The sequence below is a fragment of the Pagrus major genome, chromosome 23, assembly GCF_040436345.1.
Source record: "Pagrus major chromosome 23, Pma_NU_1.0".
NCBI lineage: Eukaryota > Metazoa > Chordata > Actinopteri > Spariformes > Sparidae > Pagrus > Pagrus major.
The window spans coordinates 20397501-20418794 of NC_133237.1; the positions used below are offsets into that span (position 1 = coordinate 20397501).

The 21294-nt window shown below is 41.0% G+C and overlaps 2 protein-coding genes across 2 annotated transcripts; both read right to left on the reverse strand.

The window, feature by feature from the left end:
• Positions 1–345: 345 nt before the first annotated feature.
• kat2a (K(lysine) acetyltransferase 2A) lies at positions 346–8059 on the reverse strand. The gene is made up of 18 exons (XM_073494737.1): positions 7806–8059; positions 7326–7449; positions 7028–7173; positions 6810–6899; positions 6431–6612; positions 6123–6314; positions 5736–5842; positions 5041–5145; positions 4588–4724; positions 4291–4499; positions 4093–4219; positions 3802–3912; positions 3572–3715; positions 3357–3471; positions 3236–3272; positions 2658–2721; positions 2462–2546; positions 346–2347 (listed from the first exon to the last, which is right to left on the reverse strand). Exons 1-18 carry the CDS (start codon positions 8028–8030, stop codon positions 2154–2156), a joined length of 2394 nt encoding a protein of 797 aa, XP_073350838.1. The 5' UTR covers positions 8031–8059; the 3' UTR covers positions 346–2153.
• A 1644-nt stretch (positions 8060–9703) lies between these two features.
• rab5c (RAB5C, member RAS oncogene family) lies at positions 9704–20523 on the reverse strand. Its single transcript, XM_073494311.1, has 6 exons — positions 20355–20523; positions 14154–14495; positions 12024–12175; positions 11697–11819; positions 11517–11610; positions 9704–11243 (listed from the first exon to the last, which is right to left on the reverse strand). Exons 2-6 carry the CDS (start codon positions 14317–14319, stop codon positions 11116–11118), a joined length of 663 nt encoding a protein of 220 aa, XP_073350412.1. The 5' UTR covers positions 14320–14495; positions 20355–20523; the 3' UTR covers positions 9704–11115.
• Positions 20524–21294: the final 771 nt, after the last annotated feature.

Genomic DNA, 21294 nt, shown 5'->3' on the forward strand with positions numbered 1-21294 from the left:
CCTTCAGGCCTTAATTTAAGGTAAAAGTAAACACACACAACTACTTACTAAGCAATTTAGGGAAAGGTTTTTACCAATTAGACTTTAACTAAAGTAAATTACTAAATGCAGTTAAGGTAGCACACTCATTCTAGTTCTTCACAAGTCATAACGTGCCAAATTTAGTACCCTTTAAAAATGCCCACCGACATAAATGCAGCATTTAGTAAATGGAAATCCTTAATACTTAGTTACTTAAACATGAGTGTATTTTTACATGGTTAATTAGTGCTGAGTCCACGTCAGGTGATCAAGTTTACACCGGTCTGGATGAGAAAAAGAAACCAACTGCACATTTAAGAAATGTTTAATTAAAAAAAAACCTTTATTTTCATGAACAGTATTACAGTTACAGTAAATGGCATTTATACCATAACTAGAGACAGTAGCCATCCTCAAACAGGTGGAAAGTTTCACTCAGACTGACCCTCTTAAGAAAATCTGAAATGCAGCATTGGTAGATTGAGGGAGAAGTATGCAATTGACAACCCTGAATAATGCAACACTGACATCACATCAGTAATTCAAAGCTAGTCATGATTCAAGTACAAAATAAACACACACTCACACACACACACAAACATACACAAGTCAATGGAACATTCAACAAGCAGGCTCAACCAGCATTGGACAGTTGAAGGTTTTAACAGCTCATTACAATGTTTGTAACGCTGTAAAACCTGCAACAACCGTGGCTAAAAGTTGCAGTTTTTCAAGAGTTCAAATTGTAAACTGTCCGCCATGCATTAACATTAACACCCACTACAGCTTGTGTATGGTGTGATAAATAAACCAGAGCACACTATGAGGACTGCTCGTTAGCTTCTCCCCCACCTCGTCCAGGTCTTTTCAACATGAACTATCCAGTAAACCTGTGAGCACCACAAAAATGTGGCTGGACACTAAACAGACTACTTAGCATATGTGTGTGGTAGTGACTGTGCAACAGAGTCTAGCAACAGAACAAATCACCTGCAAGCACGGTAAAAGCTCTACTTATGTGTGACCTCTTCCTAAATGGAATAAAACCCTGCCAGTGGAAAATGGTGTATAAACAATGTGTAGCATATTTACTGTACAAATAAGTATCTATATGTTGTTGTCAACATGAAAACAACAGTGTTTTCTTGAAGGCAACGATCGGGTAAAATATTTTGTTTAGCACACAAGTGCTGGAAATATCTGATGCCCAGTCCATCACTTGCTGTTTCTCCTCGGTTATTCTCTGATGTTTTCATAATCTTAACATTTGTTTAGAATAAAGAATAATGCTTAAAATAATGTTTCTGAAGTCCAAACAATAAATAATAGCATTTCTTCTGACCAACAGCAAAAAAATATCAAAGTTTCAATATAGACCGGAATGAAAAGAAAAAAAAGCAACAAATCCTCAATATTGAGGCGCTAATATCTGCAAATGTTCAGTATTTGCAATTAATTTCACAATTGCATTGATGTATTTTTCACCAGTTGACTACTCAAGAGTCAAAGTACTGCCCATCTTTCTGTGCCAAGTGTTTAAAGGACTTCACCCCTCAAAGACCATTTATCTTAAAACCCATGATGATGGCTGGGATGTTCAAGTGTCTGTCAGTAACGGAAGGCAACGTGGCTTTAGGTCCCGAGGTCCAGTTTTCTGTGAAAAGAACTACACTACATATACATCTGCTCAAGTGACGGTTTCAAGCAAACTGGAATGAACAAATGTCATTAAATGTGACAAAACCAGGTCAATCATACTGTAACTAATGGTGGAAAGTGTGGCATTGTTATAACTTGGACCTATAACTTTGGTACACTTAATGAAACATGTAAATGCAGATTATTAACCCACTGCTAGAACTGGAAAAGTGAGAATGACAGAAGATAACGTTATGGGGAAAGATAATGCCATGTGGACACTTTGTAATGCTTTCTAAGCAACCCTCTTATGTTTGTTCAAGTCCAACAATTCCCTTGTAAAATCTGTCAGTCATGTACATACCATTTTATTAACTCAGATATGACAATAGCTAACGATGTTTTCCTCATGATCTGCTCCGTCTTGGTGTGTGGCTGACGTGAAAGTCGCTCCTCGTCTGTTGAGAAGTCGGTAAATAATTCTGCGGCCGAGTTCATTTCTCGATCAGACCTCCGTCTTTTAATTTGAAGTAGAAGAACTTCTCCAGGGTGTTGGCACACTTGCAGTACTCGCTGTCTGGAGGGTTGTACTCGCGACAGTTGGTGATGATTCGCTGCAGGTCGGCAATGAAAAGCTTCTTGGTCACATAGTATCTGTTCTTCAGTCTCTCCGTCATGGTCTTCAGGTCTGTGGGGGACAAAAAGGAGACAACAACCATCGATGACAATAAGTTTAAATAAATAATAATTTCATAGTTAAAAAAAAGAAAGCTGCTGTATAATCAAAGAGATGCTCACTGACCGATTGGAAAGCGGATGATCTCGTAATAATCTGGAGCCTCTGACTTTTTCACTGGTTCCATAAAGGGCCAGGCATCAGGATGAGTCTGTTGAGAGAGCAAAGTCCTGGTTAGTCTCTGTTGTTGTGTTCTGTAGTGTGTGTGTGTGTCTGTCTGTGTGTGTGTCTGTCTGTCTGTCTGATGTAAACAGACTCTTACCTTTATCTGGGCCAGAAGGTTCTTCAACATGTTGTATAACACGTCAGGATCCTTCACCTCTTTGCTGCAAAAACATGTGGAACGAATGAAAAATTAGTAAAATGACTTCAGTTAGACTATATAGCACAGACAGCTGCTACACAAATAGTCACTATGTGTAGAATAGAGTTGCAACAACTAATCAGTTGGTTGTCAACTATTAAAAATTGCCCCCTAAGTCCAAATTCTGATTCCAGCTCCTTAAATATGAATATTTTAAGGCTGAATTTTTTCATCTATGACAGTAAACTGGATACTGGTTGTGGACAAAACAAGATATTTGAGACCATGATTATATTCACCAAATATGTAATGACATAATTGAGAAAATGAACAGAATAATCAAACATGAAAATAAGCATTCATTTCAGGCCTGGTGAAGTATTTTCAAGTTTCAGATGTTGTGGTGCCCCCCAGTGGTGCTTTCTAAATAGACACTGTGGCAGCCGGCAGCAACACACAGAGCATCTGATCATTATTACATCAGCATTACACACACACCTCAACACTGCAACATTTAAATATAAACTAAAACCTACCCTTTGTCCTTGTTACTGGGTTTCCAGCCTGTCTCTCCTGGAAGAAAAAGACATGTAAGTAATATGATAACACTGACTTTTAAAAAAATATTTTGTCTTTGCACACAAACCAAACACTCACTGATGCCTGGAATGCTCTCCACTGGGATCTGTCGCACACCCTCTTTGAAGCAGGTGAGACCTGGGTAAACCTTCCTGATCTGGCTCTGTTTCCTCTCAATCAGCTTCTTGATAATCTGTAATGAAGTTTGAGATTTGTGGGGAATTAAAAACACAAAGATTCACATCAGAGAACACATTTTCCCTTCAGTGAGAAGATCTCAGAGCAGCACATACCTCCTTCTGTCTTTTAATGATATGAGAGAGCTCAGTGTAGGGGATTCTTGGGTTCAGCTCGCACTCCATGAGGGTCGCTCCCTCGTAGTCTTTGATGTATCCCAGGTATCGACTCTTCGGCACTTTGATGTCTTTGGAAAAGCCCTGGGAGGAAAGAACAAATTACTGACAGGATAGCATGAAGGGAGAGGTAAGGAGCAGAACTAATGTGCAGGTCACGGTGGCAGTACCTGCTTCTTGAAGTAGCCGATGGCGTACTCGTCAGCGTAAGTGAGGAAATACAAGATGTTGTGTTTGATGTGATACTCCTTCAGGTGGTTCATCAGGTGGGTACCATAGCCCTTCAATCAAAAAGACCAGAGAAAAGACGATATATTAAAAAAAAGAAAAGTAAAGTAAGGTGAAGTGGCTTCAACATGGAGGAAAAATAATTGTGCAGCTGTTTCTGTCTTTATCAAAGACCAACAATTAGGATATAGTGTTAGTTATGAGCGTTATGAGAGTAAATATTTATTATGTACCTTAACTTGCTCGTTGGATGTGACGGCACAGAAGACGATCTCCGTGAAGCCCTGAGTGGGAAACATCCTAAAACAGATGCCACCGATGACGCGGCCATCTTTGATAAGGGCAAGGGTCTTGTGCTTCCTGTGAAAGTTGTAGACATCAGTAAAGGGCACAGACATCTGACGACATGTGGTATGAGATCATCTACTTACGGGTCGAACACCAGTCGTGTGATGTACTCTTTGGGCATGCGAGGTAACTGATGAGAGAAGACGTTCTGCAGGCCGACCAGCCACATCAGGATCTTCTTGTTGGACTTCTGGGAGAGCGAGTTTCCAATGACGTGAAACTCAATGATTCCCCGCCTCTCCTCCAGCCTGGCAGTCTCATCACGGGCGGCGTTTGGCGTCAGCAGATTAGTCTAGCGATGTTAATATATCAACCGTTAGTACAACAAAATGTGTCACGCTTGTTTTCTCTTAAGAAAAACACCTCAGATAATAACTAACCTCTGGTCCGAGCATAGCAGCAGGGTCAGTGATTGTCATCATAACTTCATTGACCAGCTCCATAGGAATGTCTCCCATCACACGGATCCGCTTGGCATCTTCCAGAGTCAACGCCTCGGGAAGTTTACGCTTCTCTCCTGAACAGATGGAGACATTACTCAGATAGAAGCAACGAGAGGAGACAGCTATCAAAGACCTTAGTTGCTACAGGGCAGTAGTTAGCAAACCCTCTGATTGCTTTGAGGGTTTTGTAGAAGAACAGATTTGTTTCTCTGGCAAAACAGGGGAAGTAAATAACACAAAATAAACCATAACTAAAAAAAAACATCAGTACTGGTAAGAGCTATCTGCCAAACTGTTATTTTAAACATTGGTATCGGGACATAATTTCACCATCAGTACATCCCTTGAAAGGTAAAGGAGAATCAGAGAAGCAGAGCAATGCTCACAGACCTGTGATGGGCTCTGCACCTCCAGTGTCCATGCTGCCCAGAGAGGAGATGCTGCTCAGACCTTTGGGCAGAGCAGGGGAGCCGGACACTGCAGCAGGACTGATCACTGCAATAGAGAGACACCAGGGTACAAGTTTCATTAGAAAACATACAACAACAACTGTGACAGGAAATGTCTAAAAGTATATTCATATTATGTACATTATATTAAGTATAGATACCCAGCTATGTACTTTTACTTTCATTTCTGCACATATATATTTGCACGATGCACAAAACCATGTTTCTGACAGATGATAATGTAATGTATTTATTTGATTCCTAATCTGTGTACTACATATTGATCCTGTGTCTTTGCATGCTCTAACATATGAATTTCTTCTCAGCAGATCAATAAAGTCTGAATCGTGTTTGTTGTGAGATGATTTCACTTTTGTCTCTACTCAGTTGTTATTTTAACTTATCAACATCTGTGTTACTTAATGTCAGTTAACTCCAGTTTGAGAATAGCAGCATGTTTACAGTCCCACCATCAAGTGACCTGATAGATGATTTGAGAAAAGGTACTTCTTGGAATTATCATGAATACAATCCAAAAGCTGAATCACAAGATGTTGTCATGTAATACAATTTTCTGGTCCCATTCGACAAAAAATATCACAGCTAAGTGACCATCAGTCCGTACACCCGCCTCACCCGTCTGGTGTCCCAGCTGCGTGCCGTCAGAGGCTGGCATGGTGAAGTCGGCCTCCCAGATGGGTGAATTGTCACCATAGATCTCCTCCTCCAGCATGGACAAGAACCTGATGACATGCAGTGAAAATTTCAAAATCAAATATTAGTAGGCGCTGATGCCCACAGGGGAAGCAAAACAAAGCTAACACACCTGAGAGCAGAGTAATAAATAAACCCATATATAGAAAAGGACAGTTTTTTGACATTTGACTGGATGTAGTTCAACATATATGCAAATGCAGGTGTTAAGACCAGTGAAGACCCTGATATTAAGGACTTTTTCCACATTTGAAAGAACACCAATGAATGGGATAAAATGGATTATCCATTTCATGATGCTGCCCTTACTTGGGAAAGTGTGTGAGGATGAGTGTGCGTTTCTCTGGCAGCAGTTTGTCCTTCTCCACTCTGAACTTCTCCAGGAGCTGCCGTCGGGTCACAGTGAAGATGGACTTGAGCAAACTGCGGCCGAACACGTGCGTGGTTTCATAGCGCGGCAGGCTGTCGTTACTCTGGGGGACGTGGCAGTAGCACAGCCACCTGGAAGTCAAAAGGAAACACACTGCTACTGTACAAACTGATGCCAGCATCCAACACAGAAGTCTAAAATGTAAAATCACATTCCTGCTTTCTTCAATAGGAACATATCCACTCACCTGGTGTAGTCCACTTTGTATGCTGTCCCATCGTCCTTCTGGGTGCGCTGCCGGTACTGTGTCGGTGTCTCCAGCTTCCAGTAATTTAGGCACAAGAGGAACATCTTCGACAACTCAAACATGGTCTGCCTTTCCTTTGGTGCCAGGTGGCTGAACTTATACTGAACAAAGTTCAGAACCCCCTTTGAAAGGAAATGAAACAAAAGATCATGGAAAAAAAGGCAGCAGAAAAAGAGAGCGCAATATAAATGTGTTATTAGACAATGCAGCAGCCAGGCATGAGAAGGATGTCCACCTTCAGAGGCAGACTGTTGTTGCTCTTCCAGCTATTGCTTTACATCAGGATATGACATGTAGATGCCTTTAGTTTCAAGCTAACCTGCTCGATGTTGGGCTTTTCAAAAGGTGGACTTCCAAGAGATCCCTCTACGACTGGCTGGCTCATCTGCAGGATGCATTTCCTCAGCAGCTAAAGGGAAATGGTACAAAAAAAGAGAAATGTTCATTGTTTAATGACGACACTCACTCCAAGGACGCGTCATTTTTGGTAGGTCTGTTTTTACCGTGTACGTTGACGTGAGATACATGTTTGCTTACCTTGAAAAGGTAGAAGTACACCTGTTTGGTGTCAGTGTCCTCCTCTTTATGTACAGACATAAAGAGGTTCTCCACATCCACCGCCATCCCCAGCAGCCTGTTAATCTCATCCTCAGACACATTCTCCAGGTGGGAGACATGATCAGCTGTGGGTAGAAGAAATTAAACATACATTAAGCTAACATTAACAAATAAAAAGGTCAAACAACGTTTATGAAGAAGTAGTCCCTAGAATATAGCTTTATATGCTACTGGGTGGAGGGCTGGGATGTATATATGGAGGCTGGTTAGTTTGTACCCAGAGCATGTCCACAGCTGCGGCACGGCTCGCTCAGGCTGGCTGCTTGCTGTTGCAGGTCCATACGTGTGGCTGATGGTGGATTTGGGTTTTTCCATCCATTGCACTTGCATGTGTCAATAGCCTGGGAATAAGTACAATATACTGAACACCAAATAAAGTGACTTAAACAGTGACCGAGCTGCTGCTTTTATACATCAGTGAATGACTAAACAGTTGACGCCGAAGCTAGCTGGTACTACATCCATCTTCAAAAAGATTTAATGTGAATAACACAAGTGTCCGAGAGGCAGTCTAGCTAGCTGCCTAGCTAGCTACAAAAGTTAACACTTACGTTACGTTATTGCGCTATTTGTTTATGTTTTTGTTCGCTCTGCCTTCACTGTGCTACCGTCTGTTGCCCCCCCGTACACTAATGCTAATACTACCGAGGAGTGCTTTGTTGTGGTGAACTTTGGCTAGCTAAGTTAAGCTAGCTACCTTGCATGCGGAGAAGACGCCAAGTTTCTCAAGCTTTTTCGCCCGTGGGAAAGCTCGCACTTGGGCTTTCTTCTGGCTCGCACGCTGTTGCTGGCTGAGTCCCGGTCTGGCGGGGTCGCTATTCCCTGACCCGGAGCCAGTCGCGGCGGTACTGGACCCAGCTGACCCAGCAGACTGGGCTTGGAGAAGCCGGGGTTGCAAGGCCTGCGCCGCCGGGTCCGACATCTCCACGCTGCTGCTCTCTTCCTCTGCTCCCGTGTAGCTTGCGTGCTGCCTTCAGGTGCCGCCGCTAAAATTGGATTTAAGAGAACCACCTCAGTTTTCACAAGTGGAAATGATTTTTTCGATGGGGGTTTCGATGTAAACAGTGGCGTTGAGAGCACACACACACCACACAAAGTAATTGTACCCTCGAAGCATACAGTATTTTATTTTTAAAGCAGAAATATAACTGCATGATACTTTACTTACTCACTTCAACATCCCAAAATGACGTGACCACCTTTAAATATCTACTTCTATTTCTGGCATCATCAACTTCACTTCATTGTCGATATAACTCCACATTCAGGTATCTACACTTCTGCCTAATTTGCACGTTTTATTATAAAAGTCATTACCGGAAGTTATGGTGTGTTTTTTTCATGTCTGCCTTGATGCTCTTGAAGTTGTTGGTTGTGTTCAGGGCCCTCCAGTGGTCACAGTGCGGAACTGCACCTCTGGCTAAATTTAAAGGTGTTCAGTGGTAGATGTAGTTTAGGAGGAGTTACTAATGTCATAAAAACGTTTATAATCACGAGGGCTGTACAGGCGTTAGTGTATGTAACCGTGTAATGTAGTCATATAATAGTAAAGTAGGCTACAGATACCTTTGGCCTCAATCATTGCGCCCTCCAGTGGCCACAGTCATCAACTGCAACACAAATAATTGAATCAAACTAGTGTTAATGCAGACGTGAGACCAAGAAGTCACTTCCGACTGATGCTCTTCAAAATAAAGTGACCTTTTCAAACACCCTGAAAATGAACAATCAAATCTTAAAATGACTGCTATGTACTACTTAAAATTAATTAGGGGTATTGGGATATGGGTACACAGATATGGAATAACAGTCAAATGAAATGTGCTGCATTATTTTTGGGGACCAAAGGTATTCACGAAACACAAAATAAAAATTGAGATGTGTCACAGAATAATCAATCAAGTAAAACACTAAAATATCCCTATATACATATATATATACATATATATATATATATATATATATATATATATATATATACACATATATATACATACATACATACATACATATATATATATATAGAGAGAGAGAGATAGTTTTGACAGTGGGAATATAGACATCAGTTTATACTGCAGTATTAATAAGTGCATTCATTGATGTGTATAGTTGCATTAATAATGTTAATTAATAATGTTGTTAATAATGTTAGTTTTGTTATGTAATTGAGCTAAAGTGCAGCCTGACACATATAATGGACAGCGCTTGCTATTAATATGACCTTACTTATCGGTAGACAGAATAGTACAAACATTGCAGTGTCTCTCTCTTTTTCTTGTAATCTCCAGGAGGCACTTGAACACAACATGCATTGTCTGGGGTGAGGATAATAGGACATAAGTATTAATAAATCTTATTTACAAATGTTGTATATTTGCAAATCATATTCCCTTCAGCATTTACACACTTGTGCAGTCTAAAAACAATTAGTTATTTTTGTATAGATATTTGTATTTTTATAAACTCTGACCTAAGATGGTTTAAATGAAATATTATCAAAAGCAAATATTTCACTGTCAGTTTTCTCTAGTTATGAAATGACTGAGTCATTACTATCAGGAAAAGGTGAAATGATTAAACAGGCATACAAAAAGATACCTTCCCCTTGTTTATTGGTAAAATTACATTTTTTTTTTTCTTATTTCTCTACCCATGACCCCACCCCTCCCCATGATCCCCCACCTAGCAGCAGCGGCTGCTGTGCAGGTACTGTTGTGCTAGTTGTTGATGCCATAACAGGATGACAACGCTGCCGAAAGCAAACCCTCCCTGATATGAACAGTAAAAACAAAGAGAGAAAAGAAAAAGGAAAGGAAGCTGACGATAACATCTCAATTCACAAAGATGATGAGACAGAACCAGTGCATTTAATACCATAGATCTTCAGAAAAAAATTAAGACATAAAAAAAAAAAAAAAAAAAAAAAAAAAAATCCATCACAAAATAATTAAGGTTAACGAAACATCATGTAGAGATTGGGAAGATATTGTTTTGACAATAACTACTGATTGATTATAAACTTGAAAAGTCTGATACAAATACAGCAATGTTGTCAATACACAGTTGTGATTTTGGTCAAGAAAACAAATCTTGCTTTATGTATTTGTAATTGTACACTGATGATTCAAAAACATTACATTAATGCTAAAATTACTCATGGGTGACAATGTTAATAAAGTACTACTTACTGTATATGGTTTGATAACATAGATGGATGATTGTAAAACCTTAAAGGCTTTAAAAATCATACTGAACAGCCTGTGTCAAAAGAAGTTGAAGTAATAATAATAGTGATAACAATAACAATGTAATAATTCATTCTACACAGCTCTATCAAGAAGGAAATCTGTCCATTCCCGTCCTCCTGTTACGAACCTTCTCTCTTCATCTTTTCCAGGAAGCGGACCAGGAACAAGACAGAAAAGTGAAGGACTGCTGCATGCACCTGGACTGGAAAGTTTTAACATTGTCATACGACCATGATGGAAATACTTAAGAAATTTATGGTGCGTGGCAAAGCAGGGGGTAGAAGAGAAAGGACAGGGCCAATGAGCCTGTTTATATTCCTTCTTGTTGCATTATTTTTTTCCCTATACACAAATACAGAAACAAAGGTGAGCAGGATGGCCCTTTTAAGTGCCACCGATAATGACTGATCTTTTTTTTTTCCTTCTTCCATGAATGGGATGCGTTTTTTTTCCCCTAAGGTGACGTCAAGTGTCCATCATCAATAGAGAGGTCATGGATTGGCAAGTCCTCGGGTTAAAACATGATTCTGTAAATAAGCCTGTGGGTTGATTTCTTGGTCTGTTGGTTGGTTCGTCAGTTGGAACCGGGTCTGGCAGTTTACTGGCCAAACAGTTTATTGGTGCTGTGTTGCTCAGAGGGTAGTTGGTCCGACCGTGGTTTGGTTGACCGATGGGACGTTGTTTGACAGCTGGCTAATATCTGGTCTGGTTGATCGAAGCTGTAGATTGGTTGGGTCAGCTGACTTGTTGTTGTGTTAGTTAGTTCCCGCCCCCACAGCACTGGCCACTTCTGCCCTGTGGTGCAGCTTCCTGCAGGTCCACTCCACCTCTGGCCCGTCCACCAGTGCCCGCTCCACCCTGAGGCTCGTTCTTGGGAAGCTTCTTGGCTGTTTTGGATCAGAAGAACAATTTATTACTTTCTGCACTGTGGTAACAAATGACTCATTTGAGTGTTGTTTATTCTGACAATTTTTTTAGCACCGTTTTGTCAATAAAAGATTAGAAAGTAGAGCCCGACCATTACTGGATTGGCTGATATATCGGTGATGCTCCATTTGAAAATAATGACAACTATTTTATTTAGAGCCAGAGGTGGCGGCAACAAAAGTCTAGTTTACATAACAGTTAATGTGTCCTTGTGAGTTTTAAGGGGCACTTACCTATAGCCATAAAAATCTCATTGACATTCATAGCAGTCTTGGCCGAAGTCTCCATGAACAGCAAACTGTTGTCATCTGCATATGCTTGTGCTTCCTGTAGAAACAAAAGAGCAACAGGCAAACTGACAGCTTGTTCTAATTTAATTAATAATTTTCTGACTGTTAAAATCTTCTCTTTACCTGGAAATCTACAGCTCTCTTGTTGGCCAGATCCGCTTTGTTTCCTGCCAGTGCAATAACAATGTTCGGGCTGGCCTGTCGCTGCAGCTCCTTCACCCAGTTCTTTGCACGTGTGAATGTATCCTTTAAAAAAAACAAAAACATAATCATGAGACACAGTGCTTTTAAACTTTAAATCCCTGATCCAGGTTTTACATGGCAGAGGAGCAAAGGTCTGTAGCTGTCTCTTGAAGTAAACAATCATCAACCCAAGCTGGGAGACGAGGGACAAATGACACAAGACTTTCAACTGTCTTTGACTTCCTGTGTCTGTCAACGCTAACTTACTGTGTTGGTGATGTCGTAGACCACAATGGCAGCCTGGGCTCCCCTGTAGTACATGGGTGCTAAGCTGTGATACCGTTCCTGTCCTGCAGTGTCCCAGATCTCAAACTTGACTGTTGTATCATCCAAACATACTGTCTGTGTGAGGAAGGCAGCTGGAAAGAGAATAAAATCAGAGAATTACACTTGTGTTCGCAGGACTCATGACTGAGGCTTCTAAATGCAGTGATTAAGATTATAAAAAGACAAAAAAGGAAGATTTCAAATTTAATTCAGGGAGGTATGGTGCTATATTAACCACATGGGCAAGAAAGTCCAGCACGAGTGCAGGTGGAAATACACAAAACATTAAAGAAATATCAGGTTTACAGTAACAACATAAAGAGGAGGCTCAATAGCACACAACTCGCTTACTCAGCCGACTGTCACATGACAGAGGAAACTGAGCACATACTTTAAAGCTTTGTAATCTTTGACCAGGCGTGCAGCTGACCACAAGTTCAGTAGAAATGAAAACATGCTGACTCGTTTTGAGGCTTCTGTGAGTGTAAGCACTGAACATCCTGTCTGTTCATCCTAAAGCCACATTACTCAGAAGATTTAGGAAACATGGAAGTGTTGGTGAAACATGCAACAAAAAAGAAGTGACAGAAAATGTAAAGCTGGTGCTAGTTAATATATTAATGTAGTTAATGTCTCAGTTTACCAGATCAAGTCTACTAGCAGAGCTGGAATTACAAGTAGAAGTGATAGAAAATTAAATAAAATAACTGTTTTGATAATCGATTAATAGTTTCAGTAATTTTTCTAGTAAAAATGCCAAACATATACTAGTTCTGGCTCTTCCACTGTGATCATTGGCCAATGTGAATTTCTCATCTTGCCAGCCTTATTTTCTTATAAATTCAGTCACTATCTACTCTCCCTCATGCTGATGGAAAGTTGGGTGAAGTTTTATAGCCCACAAAACATTTCAAACAGCTGAAGTAGAATTGATTTAAAAAACACTAAAACAACTGAGAAATAAAATAAAAAGGCTCCATAAAGTCTCAGGAAGCCAAGAACCCAAGTTGATTTGAAGAGACAATATTTACACTCCGGACGTGTGTTGAGCTTGTGAACCCACTTCAGACGGGGAGCAGTTAAGACTTGGATTGACTCGTTGAGGTTGAGCAATGTCGTTGTGCTGCGAAGCTCCAGAGATGATTTTAAGTCATCAGCATGGGGGGGTGAGCAGGTAATGAGTGGCATTTCATTTTTGGGTGAACTTATCCTGCTAATAAGCTTTGGTAAGCCGGTGGGAAAGATGTGAGCGAAGTTAATGAAATAATGAACAACAGGTTCAGTGACTTCTCAGAAGTCAGCCGCTCCAGTGGAAACATGTCACTGTTGTCTTTCGATCTGGACTGAAGATTTGCACCTGACATCACAGTTAAAAGTTGACTTCTGTGGCCCTCAGGCTGTAGTTACAGTCATGTAGAGCCAACACATTTAAGCACACCACTTTGCAAAAATATCATAGTTACAGACAGTATCATATTCTTCTTTTAAAATGACTCTTTGATCAGCTTCACTGATCTACAAGAGGTCCAGGAAACCCCCCATTGTTGTCTCAATTCCTTCCTGTTTCAAATAACTGTACTCCTCTGCTGCCAAAGAGCGAGAGACGGAACAAACTATTTTCTGCCCTTTATCGCCAGAAAATCTCAAGATATGTACGGAATACGTTTCTGCAAAATCAAACTACATGTCTGCCATGTGTGAAGAGCTAGGTGGCTCATGGGAGAGTCAGCTGATCAGCTGCAGAGAACTGGTTCTGCCAGCCCTCCTCCTGTACAGGCTCTGACATCAGAAAAGATTAAGACCTACAACCAAGCAGTTCTTCTGTACTGGCAAGGACATGTTTTCTTCTGCTTCAGCATTCCTGTTATGTCCACTGACATGTAAAAGTTTTAGAGTGAGTACAAGATAACAAAAACATAAAGATTATCTACAGCTGAATTATGCATGGGTTGGAAACTTATTTATTATGTCTTCTTAAATATCATGTATAAATTGTATAGAATGACTCCTCTGAGCTGAAGAGATGTACAGCTGTGAAGCAGTTAAACATGACGGACAGCCAAGCCTCACCTCCGATGGTGCTCTCCTGGTACTCGTGGAACTGGCCTTTGACAAAGCGCAGCACCAAGCTGGACTTCCCCACCGCCGATTCCCCCAACAGCACCAGCTTGAACTGGCAGATCTTGTTGCTCGCTGCTGTGCCGTTGGTCCGTGCTGGTCCGCCTCGCCCTGCCATGGCGCAGTGTTGAAGACTGGGAGCAAGCCGGGTGAAGAGGGAGGAAGTCTGGTTGAATTTAGGCTTGGGTTTGGCGCAGGGGCTTGCGAGGGCTGGGTGAGGCTGAGCTAGACAGGGGTATGTTCAGTTCAGGCAGGTAGATGAGCCAGAGGAAGAGGAGACCTCACCAGTGGGAGCTGGAAAACACCACACAATTAGTAAAATATAGTTTAACTGTAAAATATATCAACAGTAGCTAAGTTTACATTGTTGTTGACATAAAAACCTGCATCACACTGGGACTGGGCCTCCAGATAAGATCTGTTATTTAACCATGTTTAGTATAAACAGTGCTGTCTTATTTGAAGCTGGGTGCTCTGTCATGCTCCCACAGGCTGTCTTAACAGTGTGTGTTTTTACATCACTGTACACCACCCTAGCTTTACTTCAGTATTTTAAAATAAGATAAAGACATTAAACAAATGTACAACTACGTTTGAAGAATTTAGATATATATATGAATATACATAAACCGTACAAATTGTGCATGTTCGGCACATCTCTTCCTGTGAGTCATCTCTTAACAGATGTCTGCTGCTGTTTTTACATGGCGTTAAGTTGTCTGCTGCAGTTTCCACGATGCTGCACCAAACCCTGCTAATGTACTAAAAATAAACCATTAACATTAATCAGCAAGTCACACAGTAATTATCTTTAACACTGCAACGTCCAGTCACCGTATTTCGCTGAGGCATTAATAAAATGTAAGCTATGTTTCTGACTCATTCTTGTTGCGGTACTTTATAATCTGAGAGGCTGCCTTACGAAAAAAACTTTTACAAATAGTTCATCCAGCCTGATTTGGCACAAAAAAAGCTTCACAACTTCTCTTGATAAGACAAAAATAAGCCAACGGTTTTTTTCTCTTTACTCAGGCCTGCTTTGCGTATCTGAAACCTTGCCTAATCTTTTTTTCAGTTGGGTGATACACATGAGGTCAGCCAGCTTCTGCTTGGTCAAAAGACAGGAAACACAACTCAGCTCAAAGCAGGAAGTTAAGATTGCAGAACACATTTTTACTGCTGAGCACATTAAAAGTTGGGATAGCCTGAGCTTTGTTTCTGAAAAAGAGTAAGAGGTTTGACTGTTCCTGAGTGAGAAGGGAAACGTCAGGACTGGATTAAATAGTCTATAGGGTTTGGTTATGCTGTGCTTCTTCTCGGCTCGATACTGAGCTGGGTTTAAGCTTCAGCATGTGACAACAGGTCACGGCTCCGTCCATAAAATATTCAGAACTGGCATGTTTCATTTGACAGTGTACCAACCATGCAGCATGCAGCTAATTTCTGCTGTGCAGGTTTATCTCTACCATCATGTGTTGTAGCATTAGTTTAATTTTAGACATTGCAGAGCGTCATAGGACCTAAAAACATACCCGCACCTTTACAGTTTTCCCCCTTTATTCAATCTTAAAAATAAGTCTGCTTACTAAACACAGTGGCATTGCATGGTTTATGATTAAAGAAATAGTCTCTAACTTCAATATGTTACCAAATGTGTTTACTTTCAATATGGATTTTAAAAAGGGTGCACGGAAGTACACTTGTATCCACCTGCAGCAGACATCTCTGCAGTGCACTAAAAGGTCTAACAGGCAGACAAACACCATCACAAGGCGTGAAAGAGCAGTGGGAGTCCTTCACAGCGGTAGCAGAGTTGGAGAACGAATAAAGGCACTCTGTTCACTGGGTCAAAGTCGGTCTGTACTCATTTGATTGCAAGCCGCAGAGCTGAGCTCTCACCTGTTCACATTCCTCACGACAGGAAGCAAAGAGAGGGAGGGGGCACGCCGACTAGCAAGCGCCTCAAATCTAGCCCAATTGCAGAGGAATGTTTTATTGTAGACAAAATATATTAAATCACTGAAAGCATGTTTCAGTGATCCTGCGGGACACACTGCGTTATCTTTTACTGAAAAGTAAGTCTTCATCGCATATGGACAATTTTAGAAACTGTACATTTGTCTGGGCACAGAACCACAGATTCAAAAGGTTTGGATAAGAGAGGTGGTGGGTAGTGTAGACTTATTTCAAGAACAGGCCTCACTGGTACTCTATATTTCAATTTTAGTCAAAACAAAACCACTTTGCTGCAGCGATTCACAGGAGGAATACAGCGAAGGAAGGTTCAAAGGCCTAAAGAGTACAAAGTGTGTCCTTGGCTGAAGTTTTTGCTAGCAACAGATACTGCAGGATACAACTATTAGGAAAAAACAATTACTGCATCAGTTCTACACACACTGACCGTATACACTGACTGTATACGATGTCAAAAGGTAGACGCGGTCCTCTAGCTTGCAATCAGAGGCTCTTTGTTGTACAGAGACAGACCTGCGCACATCTTAAGCAGCCTGCGACGAATGCTTTGATGGCATCCCTAATGGGCTCTGAAGACCTCCACAGGGAAGTGGGTCAGAGAGAGAGAGACAGTGGGACATGGGTCAGAGAAAAGGCAGGAAGAAGGAGCAAACTAGGAGGAGAGCCTGTGAAATATTCATCATGGCCTCCCCTACGCTCTGCTGCCAGATATCCAAGCACTTAGCAGAGACTGCAGTGCATTGATCTCTTAAATGTTGGGATGTGCAAATTAAATACCTGTATGGATGAGAGCTGATATATAATATTCCAATGAATACTTGTGGTTCATTCTATGAAAGCTCCCACAGTCATTTAGTCCCTTCCTCTGTGTTGTGTTGTCGCATGTAGCAAAAACAAAGAATGAGAGGATACGGACGGTGGCATTACTCAGTAATGACAGTAATAAAGTGACGTCATTCTCAGTGACATAAGACAGTTCATGGTAAAAAATTCTTTGTACTGCAAACTCCGACAAAATGATTAGATCTGAGTTCCTGTTAAGAACAAGTTCCCAGAATTTTTTAAGACTCCTAGCTTCGAAGAAAAGGACCATTTTATTATGTATTTTGTACAGTGGCCTTTATGGTATTTTGTGCAGGAGTGTCAAGTCTAACTGTTGTGGCACGAATGTTCAGACAAAGTTTTGATTCTTCTCTTCATCCGCGGCACAAAAAAGGAAGCCTCATTTTTGCAAAAATGTCATTAAAATTAAAACTACAAATGTGTTTGGTTTTTTTTTCATTGCAGGCAATGCAATCTAAAATTTGACAGGTGAGTTCTTCACGAGGAAGTTGGCTTTTGATTACAGAATATAAACATATAATTGGTAGCATACTCAACAAACAATGTGCCAATGTGTAATGACTGTGCAAGAATCTGAACTCAGCCATAAATTCCATTTAAGTTGTAGTCCAACAATCTCTGCAGTTGGTGTCATTAACCAGTTTTGTGAAAGCAAGCAGGGACTTGTGCTGCTCACTTCAGGTGAAGGGTGGGGTCCTGGAAGAACTGGTGGTGTCTGATATGAGGGATGCATCACCATCCTCCTTTTGCCAATTATGCCAAATGGTCTCGCCAGGAAGTAGGAAATTTCCACAGAGTGAAACCATGTGCTCAAGACCTACAGATAATGGGCTATACAGCTTGTATATGTAACACGATAAAGATACAGGAGCATAACAAACCTTGGGATTTCAAGTAAAACAGGAAAAGCTCTTGTTTGGAAAAGCAAACAGGATACTCATCACTAGCAGTTAGCCACGTCAATAGGGAATCACAGGAACTTCCTTTTCTCATGACTTCAGTGTGAAAAGCTCAGCATCCTAACACAGGACTAAAGGTTATCCATGGCCCAGACCAAAGTCAGCACCTCCCTCTAAAATCACAGTCAAAAATTCAGACCTAACCCACAAGTTTAAAAACATTTACAACACGGTTACAAAACTGCTCACCATTTGAGATTACTACAGTATAGGCTGAGTCTTGCACAGTTTTTCCTATGTCTAAACATGGCACCAGAAAAAACAAAAGCAGACCTTCTCTTGCAAGTTCTTCCTTTATGCAAGCAAATCTGAGAGCGAATACCAGCTCCCATACTAGCTGCAATGAAAATAAAATCTTTTCTGCATCTCATAACTCATCGAGCCACGTAACACAAACCTTTGTACTTTTTTGGGTTTCCTGGCAGTTTTTTTTTTTGGAAATGATCAGAGCAAAAGCTTTAAAATCGACTCCTTTTTGAAGATATAAAAAACACGTTAGATAGGGCATAGTTGTTGGAAAACAGAGCACTCAGTTCATAATACACTGTAGAAAATTAAAAAACACTACTATGTAGGGCTGCAAAAACTGATTATTTTCGCTTAAGCGCCAGTTCCATTTTTGTGATTAATCGATTAGTTGTTCGGCCTATTAAATGTTTCAAAATGGTGAAATATTTCAATGAATCTTCCCCCAAGGCCAAGATGAAGTCCTCAAATGTCTTGTTTTGTCCACAAACCAAAGGTTTTCAGTTTACTGTCAAAATATGAGTAAAGAAATGACAAACATTCACATTTAAGAAGCTGGATTTAGAGAATTTTGCCTTTTCTTCTTTAAAAACATTACTCAAACTGTCGAACTGATTATAAAAATAGCTGACAACTAATGGAGCCCTCCTACAATGCCAAATTCCCAAACCTGCAACCTCAGACAGTGCTGAAACATAACCTGACTAAGAAAAGAGAGGTGTCCTTAGTAACCCCTTACACAAATGTTATGTATACTGATGGGGGACATACTCACTGTCCTTCTATCAGGACTGGTCTGTCAAGATGCGTCACCACTTTCTAAGGACAAGGTCCATACACCATAAACGTAACAGGTGCCAAAGCAAGTAATTGTAAATCCATTCTGCGTCCCAAAGGTCCAAACTCTGCGCCCCCTATTAAGTCATAAAGCGAAGCTTCGAAGGCACATGCAGTATGTGAATATTTTGGCTCTTAAATGGAGACACATTATAACCTCAACAATGCTAATTGGCTGAAATACAACAACAATCTCGTCAGCAGTAATGGCACCTTTATGACACCTAATGTGATGACACTTCTGAAAGCTTGCTGGTATTTAAAAAAGGCCCGAGAGTGAAAAACTGTGAACCCTATTTACTATCTCAAATGAGTGCCCAAGTTAAAGCTACAAGGCACATCTGAAAACTGACATTAAACATTAAACTAAACGTCAAACGACCCGTTTAAAGTAGATCCACTTGAGGAAAACAGGAGGCTTGACAGCTAACACACACATAAACCTGTGACTGTGAAGGTAACAACAATTATTAGCTTTGACCCAACAAGTGCGTCCTGCCACTCTTCTCGAGCACAGTTACAATTACATTAAAGTCAGCTAGTTGAAAGCTAGTTTAAAATGTTTACCTCTGTCTGGTTGCGACTAGCTAGACGTGGCTAACTCGTAAACCCAACACAGCAGACAGCTAACCAAGATGTGTCCGGTAGCTAAATTAAGGGCAACATGAAGTTGACGTAGCCGGTCCGCCATCAATAACTCACGCTAGGTAGCACAACACACTGACTCGTAGTTGTGCCGAGCACTTTGCCAACTCACCAATGTCGACAGGCTAACCTCGGCGACATCATTAAATTATCACTCACCTAGCATGATCACTAGCTTGCTAGCATGAATCGTCGTTTAAAAAAAAAACACACGATAAGCTGCCGAGAGGAAAACTTGAATTGTGGTGGCGCTAGCTAGGTTAGCACCTATAGCCAACTGTCGAAAACGTCAATAGACAACTTTCCTTTTCTCGGCCGCACGTCGTCAGCTGTTTGACATTAGACCACCTCGAAAGCTCGGACTTGTTAGTGTGTCTGCTTGCGGACACACACACACAAGTCATATGCCTCTCGGTAATGTGCGTGCCGAGGCTTTGGGGACGTTTTGTGTGGTGTCACAGGGCGAGAAGCTCGTAGCCTCTCTCGAGCCCAGTCTGATGGACATTTCGGCTGAACCCGGACTTGGCTGATCGGTTGAGCAAAAAAAAATTTGACAGAGATACGATTGACAGCTGAGCCAGGGGGGCCAGCACGCGTTCAGTGTTGCTCTTCATCACCATCTTCTGTAATTTCAAGTTGTTAGACTTACAGTACTTTTTCTTCTTTCGCTGGTCTCATCGGCGGCGGCTGTCTGCTTCTTCTTCTTGGGCTCTGGCCTTCCCTTCCGGTTAGCGATTTTTCCGGGAACGTCCCACTTTTTGTCAGCGGCTGTCTGACCAATGACAGCAGCCGCAGCCTGCAGCAGCCAGCAGCGCTCTGCAGCAGGGAGGGAGGGAGGTGTGCAGGGTCATGTGTCGTCTGCTCATCAATCCACAGCTTTTAATTTAAACACAGTCATGTCTCCAGGAGGGAAAGCCTGGGGGGTGCACCTGGCTCTGGTCCCTTTATCTTTTGTAATGATGAACCAGAATCTTTATCACATTTGTTTTACTCCACTGGAAAGTTATATATTGTGTAAAATTAATGATGATTTCAAAATTGAGCGTAAAAATGTCATTATTGACATTGACTTTATTGGGAATTTATCAATGATGTAATGTCAATTTGAATTTCCCCAAATGTCCCTTAATTTCATAGGTTTCCTGTGCGGATTTAAAGAATATCAACACTAAAAATAAGTAACAAAACTGTTAAGCTGTACAAATATCTTTTCAAAGAGGAATGATGTGTTGTTTTGTACCTTTATAACCACAAGCAGATTCAATTTGCAGTCATTATTTATTTGAATGTCTTATATTTATGTTCCATAATATGTAGTACATGTCTGACATGTTTCTTTTTCTTTCTTTTTTTTTGTCCTTTTAGGTTTTATTGACAGGACAGCCTAGAGCGATGACAGGAGGTGGGACGAGAGAGGAGGGACAGGGCCTCTGCACATGGGATGCCCGCTCTACCAACTGAGCTACCAGGGTACCCCATATATTTGATTGTCTTTTGATACAACTCATAAAAAAAATTAATTAAACATAGTTGTGAAACTGACTTACGTTTAAACATGTAAACATGCACTCTTCAAATGGCTAATCCAA

Coding starts and splice junctions, on each gene's coding strand:
- rab5c (XM_073494311.1), bottom strand. CDS start 14,319: ATGGCAGGGCGAGGCGGACCAGCACGGACCAACGGCACAGCAGCGAGC. Junction 12,176..14,153: donor CCAGGAGAGCACCATCGGAG/GTGAGGCTTGGC, acceptor TTCTCTTTCCAG/CTGCCTTCCTCACACAGACA. Junction 11,820..12,023: donor TCTACGACATCACCAACACA/GTAAGTTAGCGT, acceptor TTTTTTTTAAAG/GATACATTCACACGTGCAAA.
- kat2a (XM_073494737.1), bottom strand. CDS start 8,030: ATGTCGGACCCGGCGGCGCAGGCCTTGCAACCCCGGCTTCTCCAAGCC. Junction 4,220..4,290: donor ACACGACTGGTGTTCGACCC/GTAAGTAGATGA, acceptor CAACTTTCACAG/GAAGCACAAGACCCTTGCCC. Junction 3,472..3,571: donor TCATTAAAAGACAGAAGGAG/GTATGTGCTGCT, acceptor ACTTCATTACAG/ATTATCAAGAAGCTGATTGA.